The 11,644-nt window shown below is 37.8% G+C and overlaps 1 protein-coding gene and 1 pseudogene across 1 annotated transcript in view; both read left to right on the top strand.

The window, feature by feature from the left end:
* The first annotated feature begins 3,767 nt into the window (after positions 1-3,767).
* Positions 3,768-7,534, top strand: LOC106338083 (annotated as a pseudogene).
* Positions 7,535-8,315: 781 nt separating this feature from the next.
* LOC106338081 (mucin-1-like) overlaps positions 8,316-11,644 on the top strand; it is a 3,865-nt gene continuing 536 nt past the window's right edge. The window contains exons 1-4 of the mRNA XM_013777139.1: positions 8,316-8,380; positions 10,446-11,045; positions 11,115-11,244; positions 11,325-11,585. Coding sequence (XP_013632593.1) covers positions 8,316-8,380; positions 10,446-11,045; positions 11,115-11,244; positions 11,325-11,585 — 1,056 coding nt within the window. The remainder of the gene's footprint in view (positions 8,381-10,445; positions 11,046-11,114; positions 11,245-11,324; positions 11,586-11,644) is intronic.

The raw sequence follows: 11,644 nt of genomic DNA, 5'->3' as shown, positions 1-11,644 counted from the left end.
CACACCTTGGGCAATAATTATCGCACCTCATATTCCGCCTTACTAGATTCCGCGTTACTGCCACCTGACCCGTTATCAATTGCCATATAAGATGGCACATCTTCCTTGGCGCTTTCAACTTCCAAGCAAATGCTTGAAGTTTAGTGATACTCGGTTCCATTATTTCCTTTTCTTCTTCTGGCTTCAACAGATTTTGAGCAATCCAGTATCCAGATTTAACTGTGTATTGACCATTCCTCGTGTAGTTCCAGCAGAAAGTATCACGGTGATGAGTAGAGCTTATGGCCATACTGCGTATGAGTGGTATGTCATCGGGATGGACATAATCCTCTAGTAGCCTTACGTCCCATTCCTTCGATTCCTAGTTAATGAGATCACTAACTCTCATATTCGGATGCATCACAGGTGCTACAAGTGTAGCTGGTCTAGCAGGTGTCATTGGAATCCACTGATCCTCCCACACCTTGACTTCATAACCAGAATGAATCTTCTGTCTGATCCCCATAAGCAAAAGCTTCCTTGCAGCGTAAATGCTTGTCCACACATATGATGGACTTCTTGCAGAGATTGCTCCTAATGGCGAGGTCATTCTATAATATCTGCCCCTCAAGACTCGGGCAACCAGTGAATCAGGGTACTGAACCAATCTCCATAATTGCTTTGCCAATAGTGCTAGATTAAACTCATGGATTAAACGGAAGCCAATCCCGCCCTCTTCTTTTGGTAGACAAACCTTTTCCCATTTCGCCCAGTGTATTCCTCTTTTTGGTGGATTCAAACTCCACGAAAATTGTGCAATGGCAATAGCGAGGTTTTCACAAATCTCCAATGGGAGCAGAAACGTTGACATAACGTATGTCGGAAAAGCGAGTAAAATGGACTTGATCATTACCTCCTTCCCCCCTTTTGAGAGCCATCTACCTGTCCATCCATTTACTCTATGCATCAGATTATCCTTTAGAAAAGCAAAGAGTTTGCATTTGGAGCCACTAATATCCTCTGGGATTCCCAAGTATTTTCCCATCCCACCATCATTATGTATTCCAAGTACACCTTTAAGCTCTTGCCTAGTAGTTGCATTAATCCTCTTACCAAAGAGTAAGGAAGATTTGTCATAGTTAATACATTGGCCAGATGCTTTACCATATGTCCTGACTACTTTTATTACTTCTTCACATTCACGGAGCTCCGCCTTAGAGAAGAAAAGGCTATCATCAGCAGACACAAACCCTTGTTACACTCTGACAATAATACTGTTTAATTTATAGTAAAGCCACAAACTCATGTTACAGTCAGAAAATATATATTTATACTGTTTATAGTGAAACTTCAGAGAGTGCAAAGTTTCAACAAACCATTTAATTATGGGGAATTAGGTGACATACACATAAGAAAATCAAAAATAAAGTTTCTAACCATAAGAATGTTTGGCTATGATATTATACATATTAATCTACAAAGTGACAAACATACCCTTATCTATGCGCGTGAAAAGAGTTTGATGTCGATGTGTCTTCTTCAATTGAAGAGATTTCTTTCACTTCAAACAAACTTTGAACACAAACGACACATCATAAAGGAAGAAAAGAGATAGATGAATTTCAAAGAGAGACGATGAACGAGAGGGGTGAGGGTGTTCGAGAAGCTATTTAGGGTTCTTGTGGTGATTGGCTGTGGCGGTTGTATCTGTGGGTGATTATATGCGCAAGGTGTTTGGTTTGTTGGGTTGGAGATAGTGATGAAGAAGCAGATGATAGATTGAATTGGGGAAGATGAACAGTAATGTTGTGTAACATATTCTATTCTATTTTATAATTACAGTATAGTATGCTACAATTTTTTTCTTTCTCTTCGGCAAAGTGTATCTCCTTCGCCTTCCAATTCTTCGCTTTCACTACTCCATCATCTCCATTGTCTTATTTTTCAGCACCGCCGCCACTAATAACCATCCCAGAATTAGATGGTGAGTTGCATACTTGCATTGGAGAAGAAAAACAATGCTTTTTGTTAATATGTTTTATTTTGAAGTGTTGTAACAAATATAGTAGAATATAAATTCATGGTACTAAAGGTTGTATGCTACTGAAATGAATCCGACTTTTAGAGTTTTGTAATGACAACAATGAATATATAATGATCCATCATTTTTTTCACGAACAATACATTTACATGAAGAATATACATAAGTTCTTGCGAAAATTCTTGTTAATATTATAGCATACTGTTCTATATAATCGTAGAAGTATAGTCTAGTACAATATTTTTTCTTCACGTTTGTTTCTTATTTTTCATCTTTTTCCTCATCCTTTTCTTCTCTCGTAGCTCATTTTTTTTTCTTCATTCATGTCAAGCGTTCCATTGTCACCATTACTACTATTGATTGTTTCAGCACTGTCACTATCTTCTCTTCTTCCACCACAGTCACCAATCGTCATCTCTTCCTCCTCATGTATAGGTTCGTTTCCTACTCCCATCAACTTCATTTCATCTGCTACCTTATAACTGTGTCGATACTATAAAGAATATAGTACAGTACAATTTTTAGTTGCTTTCTCTTCAACACGTCCACAGACTCTTTGAAGGATAGTAATGTCATTTTTTGAAGAACCTGTCACATCGATGAGCTTATACTGTAGAATGGACATATTCTTTATTTTAATGCCCCTATTTTGCTCATTATTCTTGTCTTTGTAAGAAAATAGCGCAAGAAAATACAAGAACACCTTCGACCGGCAAGACCCCACTCATTAGCCATTTAACCCTACAATGCGCGTTTATGAAGTCGAAGAAAATGTACATATTACATATCTTGTAACTTGTTGTTAGGGTTTGAGAAAGAAAGTTTAAATTTGTAAAAAAATAATATTAAAATTTTTACGAAATTTAGTCCGTATGTTCTAATGGGATTTTCTCATGTATAGAATGTCTATACAGTATAGACATGAGAAAATCCCATTAGAACATCCGAACTAAATTTCGTAAAAAATTTAATATTAATTTTTTTTGCTATTCAGTTTGATACTCCAATTAATTATTTTTTATTCAGTTTAATAATTAAACTATACTCATTTTAATCAAAAATATTAATATTTTCAAAAAAAATTCAAAAAACCAAAATTTAAAGAAATCTGAATATTTTCTAATTTTATTTTAAGTTTTAATAATAAAAATAAATAAATTTTGGATAACCTCAAACGTTTTAATGTAATTTTTATTTTCAGTATCAAATTTAATTTACTTTCTCATACTTAATAGTTAATACTAAATTATTTCTTTTATCCAAAATTGTTTTAATAAAATTAAAAATTTATCCAAAATTTTAAAATTTCATATAAATTTTTTTTAGTTATTTTTATTCCTAAAATTTAAATTAAATTATAAACTTTTTAAGATTTATTTTTGAGTTTGGGAGATGTCTTAAATTTCCTTTAAAAACTTATCAATATTTTTGATTCAAATAAACATAGTTTAAATATTAAATATGCATGTACGAGACATCCTCGATGGTGGACGGTTACCTAGCCTTTAAACCTTAATCAATAGGATACGTTGCTTCCACGATAAAATATTTAGTTGAGATATTAAATTAGATAGTAAAAAAATTTGGGTATTAAAGAGATTAACAAATTAATCGGTGTATTTATATGCTATTTTTTTCTATAGACATTCATCACCACGTATCTTTATATATACCATATTCTCGCTCACTTCTTAACCAAACAAAGAAATAAAATATCCTTCTTACAGAAAGATTTTAGATGACGACCATGCCGGAAACTCTTTTGCGTGTGCATTTTCTCTCCCTACTCTTACTTTGTTCTTGTGCCTTCCTTTCAAGCTCATCTACTATTGATGTAGATGATGTTGTTGTTGGTCTTGTTGCTTGTCGTTCCCGCCAGTTTGAAGCCTTTACGCAGTTCACAAACGAGTTTGATACTCGTTGGTGCAACCATAGTGATTACTCTAATGGAGTTTGGTGCGACAACTCCACGGGTGCAGTCACAAAGATACAGCTAACGGCCTGTCTAAGTGGAACTCTGAAGCCCAACAGTAGCTTATTTGGGTACCATCAACTCCGTCACCTTGATCTCAGCAACAACAACTTCATATCCTCTACACTCCCTTCCAAGTTCGGCAATCTCAACAGATTAGAGGTCTTGATTCTTTCCTCTAACGGCTTACTTGGCCAAGTTCCTTCTTCAATTAATTAGTAATCTAAGCCAACTTTCCATTTTAAAACTTTCCAAAAATAAGCTCATTGGTAGTTTCCCACTCATCAGTAACCTAACTAAGCTCTCGGTCTTAAGTCTATCTCATAATCTATTCACTGGAACCATTCCTTCATCTATCTTCACAATGCCTTCCCTGTTTTATCTCAATGTGAACGATAACCATCTAACCGGTCCTCATGAAGTTCCAAACTCCTCTACTTCTTCGTCTACGCTCGAGTTCTTGAACCTTGGGAAAAACCAATTTGAAGGAAAAATCTTAGAGCCTATCTCAAAACTCATCAACCTCAAGCGTCTCGACCTTTCTTTCCTAAACATCAGCTACCCAATTGACTTAAGGCTCCTCTCTTATCTCAAATCTTTGTTGGACCTTTATCTTTCTGGTAATAGTTTATTGGCTACTAGTTTAAGTGCTGATTCCGACATCCCACCGAACTTGGAAACCTTGGACATGTCGGACTGCGATCTCACCGAGTTCCCAAACGTCTAAAAGACACTAAACAACTTGCAGTCATATATGTTCACCGAGTTCCCAAACGTTTATCCTCAAATAGAATCAACGGAAAAATCCCTAAGTGGTTGTGGAGCCTTCCTCGTCTAAGCATGGTGCTTCTTAGTAATAATTTTTTCAACGGCTTCCAAGGGCCAAGAAACCTTTTAGTTGATTCATCAGTGCAGATGTTAGATATGGGGTTTAACCATTTTGAAGGAGAAATTCCTCTCCCACCACTCTCCATCAACACCTTCTATGCACGGAACAATACTTTCACAGGAGACATACCTCTTTCATTCTGCAACCGTACCTCTCTTACTGTTCTTGATTTATCCTACAACAACTTCACTGGACCGATTCCTCAATGTCTGAATGACTTCATGATTGTGAAACTCCGGAAGAACAACTTGGAAGGAAGTCTTCCAGACAGGTTCAACGTAGGTACCTCCTTGCGGACAATTGATGTTGGCGAGAATCGATTAACCGGAAAGCTTCCAAGGTCTTTTCTAAATTGCTCTTCTTTGAAGTTTTCAAGTGTGGACCACAACATAGGTGCTGTTCGTTTGTTCACCCAGGTGATCCATTTGGGTGAAAATCCAAATCGATATTCGTTTTGTACATTATAATACTACGTCCAGATGGATCACCCAGCTGAGCTTTTAAAAACCCATCTCAAATTCTCACCCAAGTGAATGTGAGTATTGATGGTGCATCTGGATGCAGATGCATCTAGTTCAGTCCAAAATGATAAATGACAAAATAACTTCTTAAAATCAAAATATTATTTTCAAACCAAAATTCCTATATTTTTCCATATACATTTTTCAGCTAGAACCGAAAAATGCATTTTTCGCTAAAACTGAAAAACACACGTTTCCGCCAAAACCGCAAATATAGGCTTTTCCGCAAAAAGCATAAAAACGCACATTTCCATAAAAACGCACTTTTCGGTCAAACTAGTAAAACCACACTTTTAGGCCAAAACGGTAAAAACACACTTTCCCGCCAAAAACGTAAAACTGAACAAAAACCGAAAAACATACTTTTTCGCCAAAACCGTAAAAACACACTTTGTCGCCAAAATCACAAAAATGCATTTTTCCGCTAAAACCGGAAAACGCATTTTCCCTGCAAAAACGCAAAAAAACTTGTTTCCGTAAAAACCACAAAAAACATTTTTTCGCCAAAACCGCAAAAGCGTATTTTTCCGCCAAAACCGGAAAACACTTTTTCCCTGCAAAATCGGAGAAACGCATGTTTCTGCTAAAACCGCAAAAACACATATTTCTGTAAAACCCGCAAAACACATTTTTCCGCCAAAATTGAAACACGTATTTTCCCGCCAAAACCTGTAAACGCATTTTCCGCCAAAACTGGATATACTCATTTTCCTGGGAAAAACACAAAAACACATGTTTCCGCCAAAACCGCAAAAAAAACATTTTCCCTCAAAACTGGAAAAACGCCTTTTCCTGCCAAAACCGGAAAAACATAATTTTCCGCTAAAACCAGAATAACGCATTTTCCCGTAAAAAAAACGGAAAAACTCAATTTACCGCCAAAATGCAAAAAATGCATTTTCCCGCCAAAACCGGAAAATCATATTTTCCCAAAAAACACAAAACACATGTTCCCGTCAAAACCGCAAACGCATTTTTCTGCCAAAAACCACGAAAACACACTTTTTCGTCAAATCACATTTTTTCGCAAAAATCGCAAAAATGCTATTTTCCCGTCAAATTTTTAAAAATATATATTTTAATCATTTCATTAACAAGTCCACCTGGATGTAGATGCAAGTTAAAAAATAAAAAGCAAACGCACATAGTTGCATTCAGATGATTCATCTGGATGCAATGATGAATTGAACAAACGAACAACACCCAGATGGAGCATCTAGATAAGGCATCTAGATGGACCATCTGGATGCATCTTCCAGATGTACAAACGAACAGGGCCATAATCGAAGATACATTTCCTTTCTGGCTCAAGGCATTGCCTGACTTGCAAGTCTTCAAGCTTCGTTCAAATAAATTCTACGCGTTTCACCAAGGTCCTTTAACGTTTCCTGAGTTTCACATTTTTGAAATATCTGATAACAACTTTACTTGAAGCTTGCCACCAAGCTACTTTATGAACTGGAAATCACCATCTCTCAAGATTAATGGAGCTGGGACCATGTATATGGCAGAAGATATTGGTGCCTCTACATATGATGACCTTATAGACTTGCAATACAAAAGTCTTTCAATGGAGCAAATGGGCATCCTTACTTTCTACAGCGCCATTGATCTTTCTGGTAACAAGATTGAAGGACAAATCCCGGAATCTATTGGCCTCTTAAAGACATTGATTGCACTCAACTTATCGAACAATGCATTCACAGGCCATATCCCTCTCTCATTGGCCAATGTTACGGAGCTCGAGTCACTAGACCTGTCAGGAAACCAACTCTCTGGGACCATTCCAAGTGGACTCAAGAGCCTCTCGTTTTTGGCACACATAAATGTATCTCATAACCAACTGAAAGGTGAAATACCACAAGGAACACAAATCACTGGGCAATCTAAATCCTCCTTTAAAGGGAATGCATGCATGACTTTGTGGTTTGCCTCTCGAAGAAAGTTGCTTCGCGCCACCAACACAACAACCTAAGGAAGAAGAAGAAGAAAAAGAAAAAGAGGAGGAAGAAGTGTTGAACTGGAGGGGTGTGGCAATAGGGTATGGGCCTGGAGTGTTGCTTGGATTGATAATAGCACAAGTCATTGCTTCATACAAGCCAGAGTGGCTCATCAAGATAATGTGCCAGTGAAAGCGCATAAACCATTAGTATTCTTTCAGTTTTCGACTTAATCTTCGAATGTCTGTCAAGAGTTTGATGGTCTGGTGGTGAATCAGTTCCTTATGTTTTTGTATAATTTTAACCGGGGCTTCTAGCTCTGGTGGTAAAGGGCTCACGGCTGTGAGTTCCGCCACCTGGGTTCGAAACCCGGCCACTGGGGGATTTACATGCGGACCCTCCAGCGCCCGAGACCGAAGACCGTTCACAGTGAGCCACATGGTGACGCCCTGGCAGTGTCCTTGCTCGCTTCGGTCTCTAGTCTGGACCATCTCGGTGGGGTCAGGACTTTCGGTTATAAAAAAAAAATGTTTTTGTATAATTTTATGATATTTCGTGCTATTTCTTTTTTTCAGTCAAATAAGAAATCTTAGTTTACTATAGTTGTATTGATATACATACCTCTCTGATTTTTCTGTAGCCGAAACACACTTCTTGAACGAACAAGCAAACACAAAAAGATAGTGCAAGAAAGGTTACGGACTGTTTAAAACTTGACCAAGTCTTATCCAACCACAATTACAACGACTTAGTGGAAAACCCACGAAGCGGAGACTTACGAAGACTGAGCACGCTCATTTGCAAACATATTTGCTCACCAACTGTGAAGATGTTCTATAATATGAGAGGTAAAAATAGTTATTCATTTAAATTTTTTGATTAATATTCAATAATTTTATTTTATATTGATAATATCTTTTTATATAGTGTTTATATGGCAGAGTTGCGTATGACTTGCGTATGACTCACAGACATGCGACAGATGATGAGCTTCAACAACTCAGACATAACGGATTTGCTGCATGGCTTCTTAGTTATGTGAGTCATATATCATATTACCCTATGCATATGATTAGTTTATATTTAATATAAAGTAATTAACTTTTCACTCATATATATATGCTTTTAATTTATAGGTGAATGATGGTTTGGCCAGAGGTTTTGTGTTCGATGATTGGATACGCGAATTTGTGCGGGGACCAAACTTTGTGGTCAAATCATATCCAAAATTTTGTACGCGAGGATATGCATTCACAAGGAAAGGTCATTCTAGGAAAACATATGATGATAGTGTTTCGTCTTGTTCCGGTGACGATGTCTACTACGGCAACATAGAAGAAATATTGGAAATCCAGTTTCCTGGTATGGTTAGATTGCGGTGTGTAGTATTCTATTGTGATTGGTATGACACCACCCCAGATAGAGGAGTGAAGACTGATGCGTTTGGTGTTACATCGGTTCATTCGCGGTGGAAAATTCAATATTATGATCCCTTCATTCTTGCTTCGCAAGCTGATCATGTATGTCAATTTATTCATTATTAATGGTTTATATTTTACTAATACCTTGTATAATTGATAGGTGTGCTACATCAGTTACCCTCTGGTGACGTACAGAGACGATCCATGGGTCACTGTAACGCAAATCAACCCAAGAGGACGAGTGGATGAAACTTCTGATAATGAACCATGGAATATACTGAGGACATTCCGACGAACTTGTTAAATTCGTCGGAATGTCGTCGGTATATTCCGAGGTATTTCCGAGGACTTATATTTTTAAAAATTTTCATATCAAAATATATATAAATTTGGATACCGAAACTATGAAAATAACACATAATAAGTGTTTAGTATAGTATTAGATCGTAATCGTTCAAATATAACAACTCATTAAAATATTTATGTATGTATATCATGGTTTTCATAACGTCTCATCATAACACTCATATACTTATACAATCATATTCATCTAATCTTATACTACAAAAATGTTTTTGTGTAAATCGTGTTATGTAAACATTTTTATAGTTAAATCTTTATGCAAATACTATATATATTATCAAAGATTTGGATTTTGGATTTAGAAACTTGTGTTCAACCCCTAAACACTATGTCGTCGGAATTCCGTAGGAAAAACTCGTCAGTAATCCATCGGAAAGTACCGACGACTTTCTGACGGATTTAATATCCGAAGAAATTCCGACGATATTACTAATTCCATCGGAAACCCATCGGAATATCAAATTACCCGGGAAAAAGAAACCGCGTGAAAATTTTCGCGAATATATATTTAATGATTCCGACGAAATTCCGACGGATACGTGTCCGTCGGAATCATTAAAGATAAAAACCCTAGACACTTCCTTCTTCATCATTTCCGCCTCTCTCTCTATACTCTCTCCAATTTCTCTCTCTTTGACGGCGACTCCGGCGATTTGCGAGCTCCCATCTCCAGCGATTCCTCTTCCCACCGTCAGATCTCTTCCCCACTCCACAAATCATGCAAGATTCTATAAAACCTTTGTGTATTTCAAATTTTTAGGGTTTAGGAAGTTAGATCTTAGGATTTAAAGTCGTTTGATTGAAAACTTTAAGATTGAATGGATAGTTTATGATCTATTAGTTAGGATTGTTGTTTGGATTGTTGTTTTAATTTTTATTGGATTGAAAACGTTTTTGTATTTTTAAAATTGTTTTTGGGGTTTCCAGTAATATATTATTTATAATAAAACGTTTTTTTAAAGTTTTATATATATTTAACAACCTTTTCTATATTTATAAACGTTTTATAAATATTTTCTTATCGAAAAAACGATTTTATATTTTTTTATATAGATAAAAACGTATATATATTTTTTTATATATTTAACAACCTGTTCTATATTTATAATTTTTTATATTAAAAACGTAAAAATAATTTTTAATATATTTAACAACCATTTTTATATTTATAGTTTATTTAAAACATTTATAATTTTTTATACATACATATATATATAAATCATTTTTAGATTTAAATATATAAATTAAAACATATTAAATAGAAAATCATTTTTTAATATATTTAACAATCTTTTGATGTATTAACATTTATTTTTTAGGTCCGAGGAAGCTCCCCATTCCGCATCCCGTCGTTCTGCACCCCGTGGCGGCCGAGGTAGTTCGGCGAGCAGTTCCTGTCCATCGGGATCATCTCACGAACAAAACTCGGTTCCCGCATATATTCCCGCTCCCGCTCCCGCTCACGCTCCCGCTCCCGCTCACGCTCCCGCTCACGCTCCCGCTCCCGCTCCCGCTCCCGCTCCCGCTCCCGCTCCCGCTCCCGCTCCCGCTCCCGCTCCCGCTCCCGCTCCCGCTCCCGCTCCCGCTCCCGCTCCCGCTCCCGCTCCCGCTCCCGCTCCCGCTCCCGCTCCCGCTCCCGCTCCCGCTCCCGCTCCCGCTCCCGCTCCCGCTCCCGCTCCCGCTCCCGCTCCCGCTCCCGCTCCCGCTCCCGCTCCCGCTCCCGCTCCCGCTCCCGCTCCCGCTCCCGCTCCCGCTCCCGCTCCCGCTCCCGCTCCCGCTCCCGCTCCCGCTCCATATGCTCCCGCTCCAGCTGCTCAGGAGGATCCGGGGGTCATGTCAGTTCAAGAATTGGTTCAACAACCAGGTCGAGAGCATCTCCCGGTTCTTCATCCCAACCCACGACCGGGACATACAACTTGGTTAGTATTTTTATTTTATTTGTAGTGTTTTTCCATTAATTAACTTTCTAACATGCATTTTTTTTAAAGGTTCGACAAGTCGAGCAATGACATTAGCAGGAGCATCAACAATATGATGTATTCCATGCTCCATACCGGATATTCGAAGTGGAGTGTGATTCCTCGCGACGACCGGGAGTTGTGGTTTCGTCAGTTTGCGGTAACTCTTCAGTTTTTTTTTAAAGTATTTTTCAATTTTTTTAATATATATCTACTAATTAAATTATGTGTGTTTTTTAGCAAGAGTTCACTTGGGAGTCCGGTCTCAGGAAAACAGTCCGTCAGAAATTCAACGAAATGGCCATGGACTCTTATACGAAGCAGATCAACGCTTGGAAGACAGTATGGCAGAAGAACAAGAGGCCACGGTACATCAACGGGACGGTGTGGGAGCAGTTGATAGAGCAGTTGATAGTCCATTGGGAGAAGGACGACACTGCAGCGACGTCTCGTAAGAACTCCAAGAACCGAATGAGCGATCGTGGCGGGAAAGGTATATATGTATGTGCACAACCTCGGCGCTTGCTCTATGTCTTCTAAGGAGGATCAACTTGTAAGTT

The sequence above is a fragment of the Brassica oleracea genome, chromosome C4, assembly GCF_000695525.1.
Source record: "Brassica oleracea var. oleracea cultivar TO1000 chromosome C4, BOL, whole genome shotgun sequence".
Lineage (NCBI taxonomy): Eukaryota > Viridiplantae > Streptophyta > Magnoliopsida > Brassicales > Brassicaceae > Brassica > Brassica oleracea.
This window is presented reverse-complemented; position numbering and strand designations above follow the sequence as displayed.